This window comes from Scyliorhinus torazame, chromosome 22 (genome assembly GCF_047496885.1).
Source record: "Scyliorhinus torazame isolate Kashiwa2021f chromosome 22, sScyTor2.1, whole genome shotgun sequence".
Classification (NCBI taxonomy): domain Eukaryota; kingdom Metazoa; phylum Chordata; class Chondrichthyes; order Carcharhiniformes; family Scyliorhinidae; genus Scyliorhinus; species Scyliorhinus torazame.
In genome coordinates, this window is record NC_092728.1 from 77,569,059 (window position 1) to 77,586,525 (window position 17,467).

Below are 17,467 nucleotides of genomic sequence, written 5' to 3' on the forward strand. Positions count from 1 at the left end.
TATTTTCAATATTAATCCCATAAATTTTATATTTGAAGTATTAATTCATCAGCCATGCTATTGAACATGTTGGTTATTGATGAAAATTAGTTTTCCTCTACTTGTGCTTAAAATCATTTCTTTCAAATACATTTGATCTAATTTTAAGTATCTTACTGTACACAAACCAGTGGCTTTGTTCAGCGTTCACATTCTTACTTGTAGTAAACAATTACCTTAAACAGTGCCCAGCCACCATAAATTTAGAAAAAATATTTTACAATTGTATTTTAAACCCTGTATTAATAATTCAAAGAAAACACTTGAGTTGTTAGCATTTAAATAGATCCATACTGGAGAACGTTCATTACTTTGTAAATAAAGGATCGATTTAGAGTTACTTTCATATTGCACAATATTTAAAACTAATAACCTGGTGGTATTGCAACATATTAATGGCATTTCACTTTAAAATCTAACCGTTGAGCCCATGAAGTCAATGGCTAGCAGCAGAGCTGACAAAAGTAAGTCAAATTCACAACAACTTTACTGGAGTACAAAAACAAAATACATGTCTCAAATGCAAACTCCAATGAAACAGCATATGGTTGGTATATGTTAAAATGGAGGAGTAGGAAAGAGAATCAATTTCATTATACAGTTCAAATTTCTAATGGTTGGAATCAGTGATTAATAATCCTCATGATGTTGGCTTAAATATTTAAATTCTAAATTTAAAGTAAGCAACTGCCAAAGATTGCAATTCGTGCAAGGGATGGCTAGATATATGGCCTTGAAACAGTCTGCCATTTTTTTCCCTAGCCCACAGCCGAACTGACATAACAAAAATAAGTTTTCAAGTCTCACAACCTGATGGTTCTAGAAGTCAGAGTCGAAATCCTGAGGACCCAAGTGAATAATAAAAGGTGCGATGGCCCGAGGCTGGTAATAAGGATTGTCAATGAAAAAACCACCTACAGTAAGGAAAAAAGCAGAGAAGCAAAACTGCACATTAATTATCACTGCAGTGAAGCTGTTCCGTTAGCATTTATATTTCTCTGCTCCTTTAGCTGTATGTGGAATTTTCATTGCAAACGGGACAATCTTTGTCAAAGGTATTCAAATTCGAAGAGTATTTCCTACTTTGATAAAAAGCTCATTTTAAATAAAGCAGAGAAATGTAAAATTTGCAGCAACTGGGGAGGTGGGGGGTGAATTCAGACAATGTAGTTAGTCACTTGGAATAAACAAGAAATATATACATTATAAAACAATCTCAGCCATCACATTGGAAGCTGTACAACTGCTTGCTGATTGATCTATGTTATGGGATACGATTATCATGTTTGAACTTGGCAGCATTAGGCTCAACATCAGAAATGGCTTTGTTTCCATCTAAAAGGTCACCAAAACAAACCTTTCTGTGCAATGAATAGAACTCAGGATAATAAATGGCATGTCTGTTCAACATTCTGCCGTGCAAATCACAAGAGTCAACAGTCTGACTGTTCGTGCAATTTAAGACTGCCTTGCAATGCAGCAAAACTTTGTAGCATTGACAGTTTCAACTTTTCAAACATGCTCTGCACATAACAGTCAACTATAATTGAAGGATTGCATTCGTGGAAACATTTCTGAATTTGCTCTTTAGGCATGGTCAGAAAATAGAGAGCATTTGCTTAAATATCCGCAGCAACTATTCTAAATGAGAATATAATGCACACCTTAAACTAGCTTTTCAGATTCTGTCTTACATCTGCCACTAGTCTTTATGAATCATTACAACTAAAAAAAAGGTCATATTTTGAATGCATGTAGCTCAGGAATTAGAGAGGTTGAAGACAAAAAGGTCTGAAAATGTTTTGTGACAAGGAATCAAGTAATTAGAACACCTTTTATAATCTGTAACAAAATGCATACATGTCTAAGCCACTTCAAATGGGTGGAATTATTAGCGGGTTAAACCATTAGCTTTTCCTTTGTTCATCTTCAATTACTGTCAAGAATGTGGGCCAATGTATTGTATCAAATCACCATAGTGACCTCAGCATTTCAGCATCCAATGTAGTTAGTGCATGTAATATAGGATGAAGTCCATAGGAACACAAAACATGACCTTGTTGAACTATATGCATGCGAAGCAAAGCAAAGCGAAGCAAAGGACTATGGTGGTTCTTTGCAAACTATTTTCCAATGTGACCCCATACTCACCACCAACATCAAAGGGCAGTTAGAGATGGGTAAGAAAGGCTGGCCTTGCTAGCATGCTCACATTCCATGAACAAATATGTGCATAAAAGCTCTTGAAAATTAACATGAACAACGCCAGCAAAAACAAAAACAGCAATAAAGCAGCATAGTAACATTCAATTATATAACTATTAAAGTTTGCGTATTAGAGAGCAACATGTAATGATACATCATATAAAGGTCAAAATCTGTATTTTTAAAGCACTTTTAAAAATGTTATTTGACGCATTCATGTTGGTTTCAGCCAAGTTCTCCATGTTCCATAGCGACAAAGACTCAGGGATGCCCTCTCTTCCTCTAACCACTCACACATACACATCATAATTAGTTTCTCTCCGATCACACATCCCTATTCCCAAACCCCCTCCCCCACACTCACTCACCCATAGCCCTTCTTCCCAAACCACCTCCCCATAACTCATTTACTCACCTCTCCCTTCCCAACCCTCTCATCCCCTCCCCACCCACTCAATCTCTTCCCATCCAGAACCACTCATTCTTCGCTTCCACCTTCCCAGCCAACCTGGATTTCTCCACCTTTGCCGAACTTAGCTCCAGTGTCATTGTTGCTATCCTTGCTGCCAGTGGGCGACGGTGATTCATCCTCGGTTGGTACCACTTGGATCCATCTGCCTTGAGATTAGCAAATCAGGCCCCAGGGGCTCAGACCCTGGGGGATACCAGCTCTTCAGTCACTGGGCACTTGGGTAGCACCGGGGTCGTGAGTAGTCCAAGCCAGAGGTGGCAGAAAGCAGCAACTGCTGCTGAGGGCAGAATGTGGTTCAGGCCATGGTCTCCCTCAGTCCTGGAGCCAGAACTGGAACCAGAGCCTGAATCTAAGCAGCAGACTATGATTGAATGGGGCCCAGTTGCTCCATCAGTAATGGGGCCTCAGATTGGGCAAGCAATACAATCGTCCTCTGCCAGCACCAGCAAGAGGGCCCAATGCAGGTTGCACATGGGGAGCAGCAACTGGGGGAAAGGGCTCTTCACCTCCTAACCACACCATATGGGACCGTATTTAAATCCACTGTAAGTAAAAGCCAGATCAGAACTGATGATGGATGCTGAGTGATGTCTCCCCATGCTAGGGAAAGGTCAGCAAAATTAAAAGGGTGGAATTATGAGCTCCCCTCCTTTGTAGGTAGAAATAAATTCAAAATCTTTAATTACATGGAATAGTTCCATTTATCATTCATTTGCGGCACATTCCAATCACATTAAGCTATCTTTACAAATTAACACGTGAACATCAGATTGCGTACCGAAATGAATTTTTGATATTTGAAGCCATTCAGAATACTTTCAACATGCTGGATGTAGACACAAGCAAGGCTTACAATATCCATTATTGTCAGGCACCATTCAAGACCATTACCTCCTTCCAGCATGAAAAGGAAGAAGCCAATGATAGCAAAAATAGTTAAATATTTTTAACAATCCAGATCCTCACTTTCTTTTTCATTAGAGCTGTGAGGAACATCCAAATCTCTGTGGAGCAGTGAGATGGGCAAACTTGAAGCTGGTTTCATACAACTGACTCCATTAGTATTGAGACCAGCATCAGTTGGTCTCAAGATTTTTGCTTTTTGGTTTAGCTTAGCACCTTGTATGTCTGGCCAAGATTAATCACTGTATTAGGATTAAAAGCCTTAGTTCTGCAACCATTGTTCTACCAACCTATTGGCATAACCAGGCTGCCTTAATCAGGTTTCTTCATAGGTGGGATTGCAAATCATCATTCCATTATTGTGTTTGACTGATAATTATGTTTGACAATGTCTAACATTGCACTCGGACAGCAAGATCGCGTAAAGAACCGTGATTACAGTGAAAACTAATCAAAAGGGAAAAAAAGTATTTCCATTTGTCATATTTATACATGAACCCCAAAATCACGAGGCAATTTTGACGATGACGTTATCTTTTTGAACTTTTCCAACCTAAGTATCTGGGGCCTATTATCATTGGGTACTCCCTAAATTGAAGGATGTTAGGAGACAGAAGTAATTAGATGATCTACATACCTGGGTCATTACTACATATTCTTGGCCATTAAAATGTACCTACTTAATTAATTTTATATATGCAAGGATTAGACGTATAATAAATCACATGCAATGAACAATAATAGAGCTCAAGATTGAAACTATATGAAATATTTAGATTCTAATGTACCATTCTCCAGTCACATGGATTTGCAAATGTCAATGGACTGTGATGTTCCTTATGATTTCAAAGTCAATGCTTCTCTCTTGACAGAGGGCGAGAAAGAGTCCACATCACTCTCTCAAACAGTAAATTGCTTAGTCAGCTTTGGAAAAAAACCATTTAAAAATAACCCGCAAAACCTCGCAAATCATAAAATGCAATTTGTTTTAATTTAAGGCATTACGATAAAAAAAAAGTAGTCTAGCTAAATGGCAACACAGACCATTGGCATTATTTGTATGGGATTCTCATGTAACATTTGGATGGTTTTCTTGAAATTAAGATTAGAGAATCCATGTTTATTGTTGTTGCGCCAGCTACACTAATGTTGAAACAATAAACTGTTGCTAATTAGCTTGCAATGCGTGCGGATATCACTGCGCAATCGGTCTATAATTCTGGATCAGATTTTCAATTAGAAAAAAGGTTGGGGAACTTTCAGTGATATCCACCTCAAACTTGAGCGAAAGTATTTCTTTACAAAAAGCAATTCACCAGAAAAAGCCATGAATTTATTGGTACAAATCAGTAAAAATTGATTTTAATTATCCGTCATGGATAATCCCAGCCAAAGAGGTTTTGTGGCACGTACAGAGGCAACCCAATGCCTCAGGCACCAATTTAGAAGTTTGGGTCCTCAACAGAGGACTTTTCCTTATTCTTTTAGGGGATGTGAACATCACTGTCAAGACCAGCATTTGTTACCCATCCCTAATTGCCCTTGAACTCAGTGGCTTGCTTGGCCATTTCAGAGGGCAGTTAAGAGTCATCCACATGGCTGTACATCTGGAGTCAATGTAGGCCAGGCCGGGTAAAGACGGTAAATTTCCCTATCTCACAACGCTGAGGACAGGGGTTCGACCCCGGCCCCGGGTCACTCTCCTTGTGGAGTGTGCACATTCTCTGTGTCTGTGTGGGTCTCACGCCCACAACCGAAAGATGTGCAGGGTAGGTGGACACGCTAAATTGCCCCTTAATTGGAAAAAATAATTGGGTACTCTAAATTTATAAAAACAAGATGGTAAACTTCCTCTCTGAAGAACATTAGTGAACCAGCTATTTTATTTTTAACAACAATCAATGGTAATTTCACGGTCACCATTATTAAGGCGTGTTATATTTCAGATTTATTAAATGAATTCAAATTCCACCAGCCACCATGGTGGGACTTGAACCTTATCCCCAGAATGTTGTCTGGGCCTCTGGGTTACTAGCCCAGTGACATTACCACTATGCCAACATTTCCCCCAAACGCAACTTAAAATTCTTGCTTACGTTAAGTTTTTTTTAAATTTTAAAGTACCCAATTTTTTTCCCCAATTAAGGGGCAATTTAGCATGGCCAATCCACCTACCTTGCACATCTTTGGGTTGTGGGGGTGAAATCCACGCAGACACAGGGAGAATGTGCAAACTCCACACGGACTGTGACCCGGAGCCAGGGTCGAACCCGGGTCCTCGGCGCCATGAGGCAGCAGTGCTAACCACTGATGTTTAGGTTAACTTAATTCAAAATACACTTGTTCCGGGTCCGTAGAATAAAGTCTTGCTGACTATAAGAAGCCTAAGGATTATGCACCTGAGACTGACAAGAGCTGTGTTACTGGCAAAGTCAAGTGTCACCTGCCATCAAAATGTGAACCTGTTGTGACAGGGCAGTAAGCTCGCACTTTATCCATCATTACTGCATTAATATTTTGAACAATGACGATACTGTTGCAAGCAGCAATGCAATTACTACTTAATTTCAGTAGTTTACTGAATTTATATCATAAACAGTTCTTAGTTTTAGGTAAATTATCCTATTTAAAACTCTGTCTGCAATGATTTGTGAGCAAAATTGAAGCCCATGGGATTAAGAAGGCAGTCTTGTGCATATAAAATTGGCTAAGAGGCAGAAAGCAGTGGTGAATGGGCGTTTTACAGACTAGAGAGAAGTAAACAGTCATGCATCCAGGGTACAGATTTGAGAATCACTGCTGTCCTTGGATATATAGGGCATAATTTTAAGGTTTCCATGAAATTCCAAAAAGTAGCAAACAGTGAGGAGGATAATAACAACATACTTCAGGAGGATAGAGACGTACTGGCAAAATGGGCAGACACACAGTATATGCAATTTAACAGTGAAATATGAAGTGATTCATTTTACTGGGAAAAATGAGAAGAGGTAATATAAACAAAATTACAATTTTAAGGGGGTGCACGAATAATGAGACATGGGAGTATATGTATGGAAATCTTTGAAGGAGGTAGGAAAAGGAGCAAAGCTATTTAAATTACAGAGAGTGGGGTCCGTGGTTTTATAAATAGTAGAGTACAAAAACAAGGAAGCTATGCAAAATCATTATAAATCACTGGTTAGGTCCCAGCTGGTGTAGTGAGTCCAATTCTGGGCATTGCACTTTTTGAAAGATGTTACCATGGCTCCAGGGTTTAGATTACGATGAGGGGGTCACATAAATTAGGCTTGTCTTTCCCAAGGTATAGAAGGCTAAGGGGAGATTTGATTGAGGTTTTTTAGGTTTTGAAAGGAATTGATTGATGAGAAAGAGATTATTTTTTCCCACTGGTTGGAGAATTTAGAACAAGAGAACATAACTTTAAATCAGAAGGAGGCCATTCAGGAGGGATGTTAGGAAAAACCTCCTAAAACAAAGAATGGCAGAAGTGAAGAACCTGGCAAGTTGCTTAAGGAATGCACTGCCTGAGAGCATGAGAATTAGATTGAGTAACTCTTACAGGATAACTGGATAAATATTCAGAGGAAAGAAAGATCAGTGCTTTGGGAAAGGGCAGAAGAATTGGACTAAGTGGATTGCTTTTTCAAAGAGTTGGCACAGATATATTATATTGGGTTGAATAGTCTCCTTAAGTGCTGTATGATTCAAAAAATCATGGTACTTGATTTACGAGTGCAGCATGTGCATGTATTGTTTGGGGTTTTTGCAATGGAAAACATACAATCTTTCCGATTTTATTAAGTATGGATTTACAATTTTGATTAGAAATCTCATGTATTTCTTGTCCCTTTAAGCCCTTTCCTAATAGAGCATCAAGACACCTAGCACGAAATACTTAACACACTGTTCAATTTAGAATTAAGCAAGTCTCAGACCTTTTGTACACACCTTGATAAACTGCTATCATTGACTTCCATCCTTACCACAGTCCAATACAGTCAAAAGATTTTAAGAGGAGGGTGTCCTTCTCGGGAATAAACTGCAAACAAACTGATTGGTACCTTAATCTTCGGAAGAAAGTGATGTAATCAAGGATGATCTTAAAATGATTCTCAAAGCCTATAAAGGTGGCATCTCATTTTCACAAAAGGCATGCATATACACAAAATGGGCATCGGGATAAAAAATGTTGGTTAACAATTACATAAACACAAGCATCCGAAGTTCTGTTAGGCTTGACAATGATGCAAGAATGATGGCCCATGGGTGAGACGTGTCACTTTTTAAAAAAACAGCAGCACTCAACAAGAATTGGGGCAATTAAGTAGCGAATATCCATGGGGACCTTGTTGCTGCTTCAGATTCTTCATTTTGTGCAGTGGGAAAAAGATCCTTAGCAAAGGAGTATTTTGTTTTGTTTTTGTACTACAGCTTATCAATTATAAACCTGTCTACCTAGAAGCAACTATGGCAAAGTCAAGGTGCATCTCAGATAACTATAAAAAAAGGCCACAAGAACCAAATATAATATTATGGAGGCAAGACAGCCTTAAGCCAATTTTAACACACATGCTTCATACCAGGATCTTAGGAAGGACATAGGTATATTAGCTCATTTGCAGCTTCCATCATTTGTATAAGACTTACCATCAATTTGGTTTAAACTTGAATATTTTGGAACAACCCAAACTAATTTTTCAAATACATTAATACACACTAATTATAAAATTTGAGGAGGGGAAAAAAACATTTTCATTACACAAATGATGGCCAGTACAGAGCATCTGCACAATACTGGGTTAAGGCTTTGCTACATAAAGAGATTTATAAAACAGGCAATACGCTGGCTGGTTCTGAAACAGAAAGTGTTTATTTGTGATCTATTATCTATACATCCTTCACAAATAAGCTTCCAGAAAATTCTTCAGAAGCTATGATTCAATTAAAATGTTTTGTGAGGTTTTTTTTATTTTTTTAAAGTGTATTACTTTCTACCACAGAAGGCTGGCATAAGTTATATCGAGAATGAGGTAACATTTCACAGTACATCTTCAAGTTTTAATGAACTAAGCCTTTTTGTTAAAATCAAAAAGATAGGAAAAATTATTTTACAAATAATTTGCTTCATACAACATTTTCAAACGAAATTTAATTAAAAAAGCAACTTTCTTCTCCTAATGTTCACTTTTTTTTGCTATTGTGATCAGAATCAGTTGTTAGGCTTCTAATACAATAATTAGCTGAAAAAAGAGTAAAGGGGAACAGGATATGTTGGAATTTTCATAACAGGGAACAGAAGCATTCTCTTGCCTGGCAAACCTATAGAGAGAAGAAATGAAAGGACCCCAAATAAGTTTAATGGTCCATCAAAGTGACTTAAGAATATAAGGTTCTGTTACCATAGATCTTTCCAGATTAGCCATTCAATTTTGACTTATTTATTTTTCTTATATATAAATATCACCTAATTTTATTGAACCATCTGATAAAACCACAGCATTAAAATTAATGCTAATGATTAGAAACTGTGTAACCCAACAGTGTGTGAAAACTTCACATTTTATCCACAGCTGTCCCCATTTATTTAAGTACCGGAAACCCACGAAGCTTTGAACATTTCTTTACATGCTAGGTTTAAAAACAAAACTTATCCCGCTGAACATAAACTTATTATTTGCAAAATAGATTCATTAGGAATAAAATCTGGCATTGTGGGAAAACTACATCAGGGTAGGAAACTATCTCAAATTGTTAAATGGGATTATAAGCGTGGTTGCAATGCTGCCAATTCTTTTTATAAATTGAGGCGTCTATTTAATTCACGTATTTTGAAATAAACAGAATACAAAGTAAATCATTAATCACTGAAGCAGCATTTTTCATTACATCAATTCATTTACGTTAGTAAAATATTCTCTCTTCCTCAACCAAGACAGCTTTCATTTTATCTCTAATATGTGCCCTTGCCATGAAAAAGAGCCTTTCTATCTTTTAATGGAATATTTTGCCAGACTTAATGATCAGCAATGGTTAACACTTGAACAATTTGAAAAAAAAAAAAAATTTGTTACAATAATTTGTTTGAGATTGGAGATGGACTGAAGACATTAACTGTTACACTCCAATCTCTATCCTGATACAAGACTGTCTGCAGGAAGTTATAATTCTCGATCACTTAAAAATCTGGTACTCAGCACATTTGGGCAGCAAATGTTCACTACAGATGCAACCATAAATCTTCAAAACACTATACTATCTATTTTCCTCAGGATTGAATCTAAATCTGATGCCATTCACAGAAAAATTACTCCACAGTTTATTTGAATAGCAGATCTGGAAAGATCTATGGGTTGTTAATTAATGTTATTTGGTTGAATACTAAGTTCTTGTGGCCTCACAGAATTCTACGTATCTAAACAGATTTCTTATTCTCAATTTTAATCTTCATTAGAAATCACAAAGCAGCAACAGTAGGTGTTTTAACAGCACCAGATGACTGAAGTGCAAATTTCTCAACATGCAACAGCTTACGAAGGCATTAAGACACTTTCAACCTACAGCCAAAAAAACAGCCGTGTCAAATATTGTTTTGCATCACATCTAGACACTGGAAAAAAAAACACAGGGCCTTTATGTGAGAAATGATGACAATGATTTATTTCTAGGAAACATTAATTTGGACCTCGTTGAACATTGCTGCACACAAAACTGACAAAATAGGAACTGCAGTGTTTTGGGTTGATTTTAGAAATTTATCAGGTACGTTATTTCAGACACACGCCAGCTGTGACTGTAATAGCAAACTTTGCAGATTTATATTTGGAACTCCTGTCATGATACTCAAACCGCTCACATGTGCAGCCCAACTCGGGTTCCAAATAAATCTTACATTTGCTTGTCATCATTTGCACATAAGACTCATTCAAAGCAACAGCATGGTGCCAGTTTCTGAGATTAAATCGAGCGTAATTTAGTAAATTATGGAAATCTGTCAGAATTGTTCTCACATTAGAAATAAATGTGTATTACAATACAACAAAGGTGTATGAAAAAGGCCAATTTATATGCCTTCCCAGTACTAAGCATTTACCTATTATAATGAAGTGGTGTGGTGGTTGGGGGTCACAGACTTAAATATCCCTGAAACAGTACTTAAAGAAAATTACTAAGTTGTTTCATGTTGGCTTACTTTGTGTACTAGAATGATACAATTTAAAATTAAGTCTTTAAAATGTTGACTTACTAGATAAAAATACGATTGTTGCTTTTCATCTTGCATATTTTAGATTGCCACATTTAAATCAAGTTTAAACCCTTCTCTCATTTTTGCCTCAACCTGGATATGGCTAAGTTGATTGTAAATATTTGAAAGAAAAATTGAGAAAAATTACAACAAAGAAACGAGTGTAAGAAAAAGCCGGGGCGAGATTCATTTTGGTCACAGACAAAATTGTTAACAAGATTAAATATTTTCCAGTCACACTAGTGACTAAAATTGCAGTCATCTCACTAAGCCCTTCAGCTGTCAAGGATAAGCAACTATCGAGAGCCAACCATGAGATGAGAATGTTGACATTCCACCTGTCTTGCTGCAAATCAATTTAACATGTGGGTTATAATTTTGAAGCTAAATAACCACAATACATCCATGTTCCAAAGTTCCTTTAAATTGTAATAATTGATTGCTAAATTTGAAAGCTGGCATATTATTCAATGACATTAGAATTAAAGATTCAATTTTTACAAATACAAATGCTGTTATTTATCAAATAAGTATGTCTCATATTACATTTGCAACTTTAAAATTAATTACGCCTGCTTAAGGCTATGGAAAAAGAGTAATTGCAGCAGTGAACTAAATAAATGTTATTGCAGTCTACTTTGTCAATTTGTCTGGCAGTGCAGTTTGCTTTGAATAGAGCATCTAATGGATGTAAGCATTGGGACTACATTTAATAAATGTACACTCTGGCATGGAAGGGGACAAGCAGTTTACAAGCAGTCCCTTTACAACTGGACAAATCTTTGCAAGGAGGAGCTCCAACCATGAGAAGAACCACAAGGTTATGCTGATTTCTTCTATTGTGTTTTAAGCTGTGCCAAAATGACAACCGGACTGTGTTCGTACAAGCACATAAATTAGAATGAACTAGTTGCTATTTAAAAACAACACCTTGTGTTTTAATTCAATGTAACATTCAACCCTTCACAGTACCCAAGATAACAAAAGATCAAACTAATTTTTGGAAAATATTCTATAATTTTCTGAGTTCGCAATATGTTCCATGCTCCCTATAATCTTACTTTACAAATGTAAAAATTGAAATTCAAAAGTGAGCTGTGGAAATTTGAAATATTTTCACTATGGCTAAATCTACATACAGAAATCATACACCAGGAAAGGACTGTCAGTACTTGAAGGGTTGTCAATGTTCACACACGCACATATATGTATCTCTGCACGGTGCAGAGATACATGTTCTAGATTAAGGCACTAAGGAAATGATAGCCATCTTAGAGCCATAATCCATTGTGTTGCCATACATACCGTAAGCTGGGGCAGCAGCACTGTATCCATATGGTGCCCCATAACCTAATGCCAAAAGAAAAATCAACATTATCTTCTTAAATTTAACTACTGTTGCAGCATGTCAGTAAGAACACAGCAATTAAATAAAAGTAATTATATTCCATAACCTTGCTGATACACGGTTTACTACAGGTACGCATGTTAGTGGCTTCACTGTTTACTGCATTAACCATTTTTAAACTTGATCAAGTACTATATTATTTTTCTTTTAAATAAATTTTTTAGGGGCAGCACGGTGGCGCAGTGGGTTAGCCCTGTTGCCTCACGGCGCCGAGGTCCCAGGTTCGATCCCGGCTCTGGGTCACTGTCCGTGTGGAGTTTGCACATTCTCCCAGTGTTTGCGTGGGTTTCGCCCCACAACCCAAAAGATGTGCAGGCTAGGTGGATTGGCCACGCTAAATTGCCCCTTAATTGGAAAAAATGAATTGGGTACTCTAAATTTTTTTTAAAAATGTTAAAAACATTTTCAGAGTACCGAATTCTTTTTTTCCAATTAAAGCCCAATTTAGCGTGGCCAATCCACCTACCCTGCACATCTTTGGGTTGTGGGGGCAAAACCCACGCAAACACGGGGAGAATATGCAAACTCCACACGGACGGTGACCCAGAGCTGGGATCAAACCTCGGCGCAGTGAGGCAGTAGTGCTAACCACTGTGCCACCGTGCTGCCAATCAAGTACTATATTAAACTAACAAACTATTTAATTACCAGACCAATCCAAATACATTGCTTTTGCTTCTTCAAAAACATTACACTAGTTTGCTGAGAATTTCGCCAGAAATTTACAAAGCAGTGTTACAACAAAATCAAAAGCAAAAATACAAACCTACAACACTGGGAGTGAGTGGTACAATACCACAATCATGGCCTGAATTTTTCACCCATCAGGCGAGTGCACTTGGTGAGCCGGGAAACAGGTGTGAAACATGTTCAGGTAGTGGTCAGTGCCGGAACATGATTTTACGCGGGCTGGTCAATTAACAGGCAGCCAGCGTGAAAGACATGTTGGGAAAGGCTCAGTGCTGTCGGGGAAGGCAGGAATAGGGCAGGCGACGAGGGTAATGAGGGAGCGGGTTGATGCAGAGCTGTGTCAGGGAGTGCAGACCTATAAAAAATATACTTTGATGGAAAAACTATGCCAATAATATCCAGGCAGCACATTCAAACACAAACCTCAGTCCCCAGGCACGTTTTTCAATTTTACCGCAGCACTGACATTTCACACTGCCCTGGATTGAGCTTGCTGTAAATATGCAAAGGCTGCCTGGCCAATTGACTCGCTTACCAACCGTAAAAGCAGACAGGCCATGTAAAATTGCGCTCAGTAGGCCCTTTAATGTGCTGAACTGCCTACTTGATCATCAGCGAGCGCACTTCTGGATCTCACACGCATCCGATGACTGAAACATTTCACGAGTATGTGATGATGTTGGGATGCACACCAGACATCTTGACTTCTGGACTGAGTGCCCGCCCGCCTGCTTGAGCAACATAAAATTCTGGCCCAAACGTCAGAAGAGAATCAGCAAGTTTAAGTGGAGCTAGTGAAGGCATGAATATTTCCAGAATTAAATGACTCCCTTCTTGTTCCTTCGCTACTTATTACACAAAAGTTATATGTACCTTTATCTGCCAACATCTCTTCACCACTGTATCAATCAGTGTGACTGCCCTCGCTTGATTTCACTTTTACATATCTGATCATAGCCAGAGCTTCTCCAGAAATAATGGCTTTTCTTCCCAAATCTTCACCATTACCTCTGGATGCCCTTGAGCATCTCTTTCGCACCCACATGCTGTCTTTCGATTACATCATCTGCAGACTTGGAGACAGTTTCCATTTGTACACTGATTGGTATCCAGCTGTACCTCTCCACCCCCTTTCTTAACTGCATCGCTCTGCTAGGTTGTCAGATTGTTTATCTGACGTGCAGTCTTGGATGAGCTGCAATTTCCTCCAATTAAGTACTGTGAAGGCCGAAGTCAATTTCTTCCATCCCTGCCAAAAAACTCCGTACCATTACCACAGAGTCAATATCATGCTAATATCTCAGGCTGAATTAGGCTGTGACCAACCCCAGCATTCTGAAAAAGTTTAGCCCTACGCTTCCCTCTTTTGATCTTAAAATCCATAATTTTGACAACATTTTAGATCATTCTTCTTAGGTTTGGGTTCTATATTTAAAAATTGTGCCTCTGTGAAGGATCTTAAGGCATTGTGAGACATTAAAAGGCAAGAGAAAAACCTGCATTTTAACATCTTTCATAATCACAGGACATTCCAAAGTGCTTCACAGCCAACTTTTGCGACATAGTTACTGGTGCAATATAGGAAACATGGCAGCCAATTTATACACAGCAAGCACTCACAAACAGCTTTATGACAATGAGCAGATAACGCTCTTCAGTGATGTTGAGTGAGAGTTGAACATCAGCCAGGACACTGGGGATAACTTTCTTGCTCTTCTTTAAAAAGTCGTGGAATCCTTTACATCCACTGGAGAGGACAGATAGATTTAACATCTCTTCAGTAAGATGGCATCCTCAACATGGAACTGGAGCCTCAACCTTGATTTTTGTGCTTAAGTCCTGGAAAGGGACTTGAACCGACCAGTCTTCTGACTCAGAAGTGAAACTCCTGCTGAACAGGTCACGGTTGACAATATATACATGTAAATCATTGTTGCATATTTTGCAACTATGCAAGCAAATCACAAGGCTCATCCTTGTTTAAAATCAAGATAGCGGATGTCAACCTGTGGAGCTTCTTTCCAATCTCTGCTAGCTTTCCAAAGTTAGCAATGGAAGAAACAGAACAAATGCATGGCCATGATTTGCACTCATATACATGTGAAGACCGCATGAAAATAGAGAAACCTTAGCTGTGATATCAAGGTAGAATCACAGAATGCCTACAGTGCAGAATTAGGCCATTGGCCCACCAGGTCTGAAAGAGCAGCATACCCAGGCCCACACTCCCGACCCATTCCCTTAGCCCCACCTAACCTTTGGACACTAAGGAGAAATTTAGCATGGCCAATCCACCCAACTTTCTGAAAATTTTTTTTTTATTCCAAACCAATGTATACAATGTAAGAAGTCTTACAACACCAGGTTAAAATCCGATAATTTGAATGCGAGTCTTTGCAGGTAATTAAGTCTTTACAGATCCAGAGAGAGGGGTAATCACAGGTTAAAGACCTGTCCAGACAAAGAAAATCACCTACGGTCAGAATCAAACCAGGATCCCTGGTGCATTGAGGCAGAAGTGTTAACCAGTGTGTCACCGTGCCATTCCAATAGATAATCTACAGGCACTTTGTCTAATCCACAGGCACTATCTAGATTCTTAGAAAGACTGGGCAATTTAGTTGGGTATCCATGGAACTATACTCCTGCAAGAATTATGGCCGTCAGTGTAACTATGGGGTGGAAAAATTGAAAGAACATTACTGTAGTAAGCGTTCTTAATGTCAAATGCATAATTTCAACAATTGACTCTCTGTAAATAACAAAGGACTTCTACATGACCAAATGAATAACTATGTATAAGTCTTGTTTTAGCATTCTGCATTAAATTTCTTGAAGTTAGTTGCCAAACATCTCAAAAGGTCCTGTGCAACTTGTGACAGTTCAAAACAAATATTCCCATGAACAAACTAATTAGCAACAAATTTGAGTCCAAAAGTAAATTTCAATTCAGCTGCTAGAAAGTATGTGAAAATGATTCATAGAATTTACAGTGCCGAAGGAGGCCATTCGGCCCATCGAGTCTGCACCGGCTCTTGGAAAGAGCACCCTACCTAAGGTCAATACCTCCACCCTATCCCCATAACCCCACCCAACACTAAGGGCAATTTTGGACACTAAGGGCAATTTAGCACGGCCAATCCACCTAACCTGCACATCTTTGGGCTGTGGGAGGAAACCGGAGCACCCGGAGGAAACCCACGCAGACACGGGGAGGATGTGCAGACTCCGCACAGACAGTGACCCAAGCCGGAATCGAACCTGGGACCCTGGAGCTGTGAAGCAATTGTGCTATCCACAATGCTACCGTGCTGCCCTTTAATGATATATTTGAGTCTCGTCAATTTCCCTTTTCTCTTTCCTTGTAATATCTGACCTTGAGCTGGAACCTCACTTGATTGCACAACTGAGGTTACTAACTTCTGTGCAAGGATTCACTACATATAATCTTGCCACTGCAGTGTGAAGCTATAATGGCTGGAAAAATAAAACATTTAACTGATTTTCCACAGATTAGTTTACAACATGTAATCTGAAGATCCATCTGAATATAAATTTGCAAAAATAAAACATTATGGCCTATCAGGAAGGGAATGTGCAGTTCCCGAAGTTTCAAATTGGACAATATTTCCTAAATATGAATCAAGGTATATATATCCCCTTGTTACTGGCAAGAATGAAGGAAACGAGTTATTGATTTGCACTTATTCATCTTGGGCACTATGGGCCAGGCAAACATTTGTGACTTTTTTCTTGGTTAAACAGAATGTGTTGGTTAAAGGGAAGCATGTGGGTTGAAGGTTTGCGAACATGTGGCCATGGCCACTTTCATGATTGTCTCTCTCAGGGCAGCATGGTGGCGCAGTGGATAGCACTGCTGCCTCAGGGCGCCGAGGTCCCAGGTTAGATCTCGGCTTTGGGTCACTGTCCGTTTGGAGTTTGCACATTCTCCCCGTGTTTGCATGGGTTTCGCCCCCACAATCCAAAGATGTGCAAGGTAGGTGCTAAATTGTCCCTTAATTGGAAAAAAAATGAATTGAGTACTCTAAAAATGTTTTAAAAAGATGACTCCAATACTGTGCTAAGAGTCCAACAGACCCGAATTAAAATTGTTTGGCATTTTCTATTTGTCCTGATATTTAAGATCTACTTTTTTAAAACAATTCTTGGAAGCATGAATGCAAGAAACAAGAGATATTCCATCGACTGAATATAAAAAAATAAAACAAATAAGCACTAAACAGGAAGTATATTCTGCCAGCAAGGTAAATCTATTAAAACTAATGTATTTGCATTGGTTGTGTTTGCTAATATTTTCAAAGTGTTCATTTTCACAGTATACAATAACCAATATCTGCTTGTGGATGTCACGGACTGCTATTAAAGCATTGCCATGATCACTACCTCACACATTCATCTTTCCATATGTTTTATGACGTTGCTTTAATACTTCAAATTATATTTTTTTCAAGTGGCTTAAAAATGGTTTTATCTAGTAAGCAAA

At 38.4% G+C, this 17,467-nt stretch overlaps 1 protein-coding gene across 12 annotated transcripts in view; it reads right to left on the reverse strand.

Annotated features, from left to right (window-relative positions):
* Positions 1–504: 504 nt before the first annotated feature.
* Positions 505–17,467, reverse strand: part of strbp (spermatid perinuclear RNA binding protein) — a 276,353-nt gene continuing 259,390 nt past the window's right edge. For 10 of the 12 annotated variants that reach the window (XM_072488405.1, XM_072488411.1, XM_072488410.1 and 7 more), the window contains 2 exons: positions 12,171–12,215; positions 505–953 (listed from right to left, as the gene is read on the reverse strand). In XM_072488405.1, the coding sequence (XP_072344506.1) occupies positions 859–953; positions 12,171–12,215 (140 nt within the window). In that variant the 3' untranslated portion in view covers positions 505–858. Of the gene's footprint in view, positions 954–8,470; positions 8,942–12,170; positions 12,216–17,467 lie in introns of those variants that run through there. The other 2 variants (XM_072488412.1, XM_072488407.1) reach the window with 1 other exon arrangement.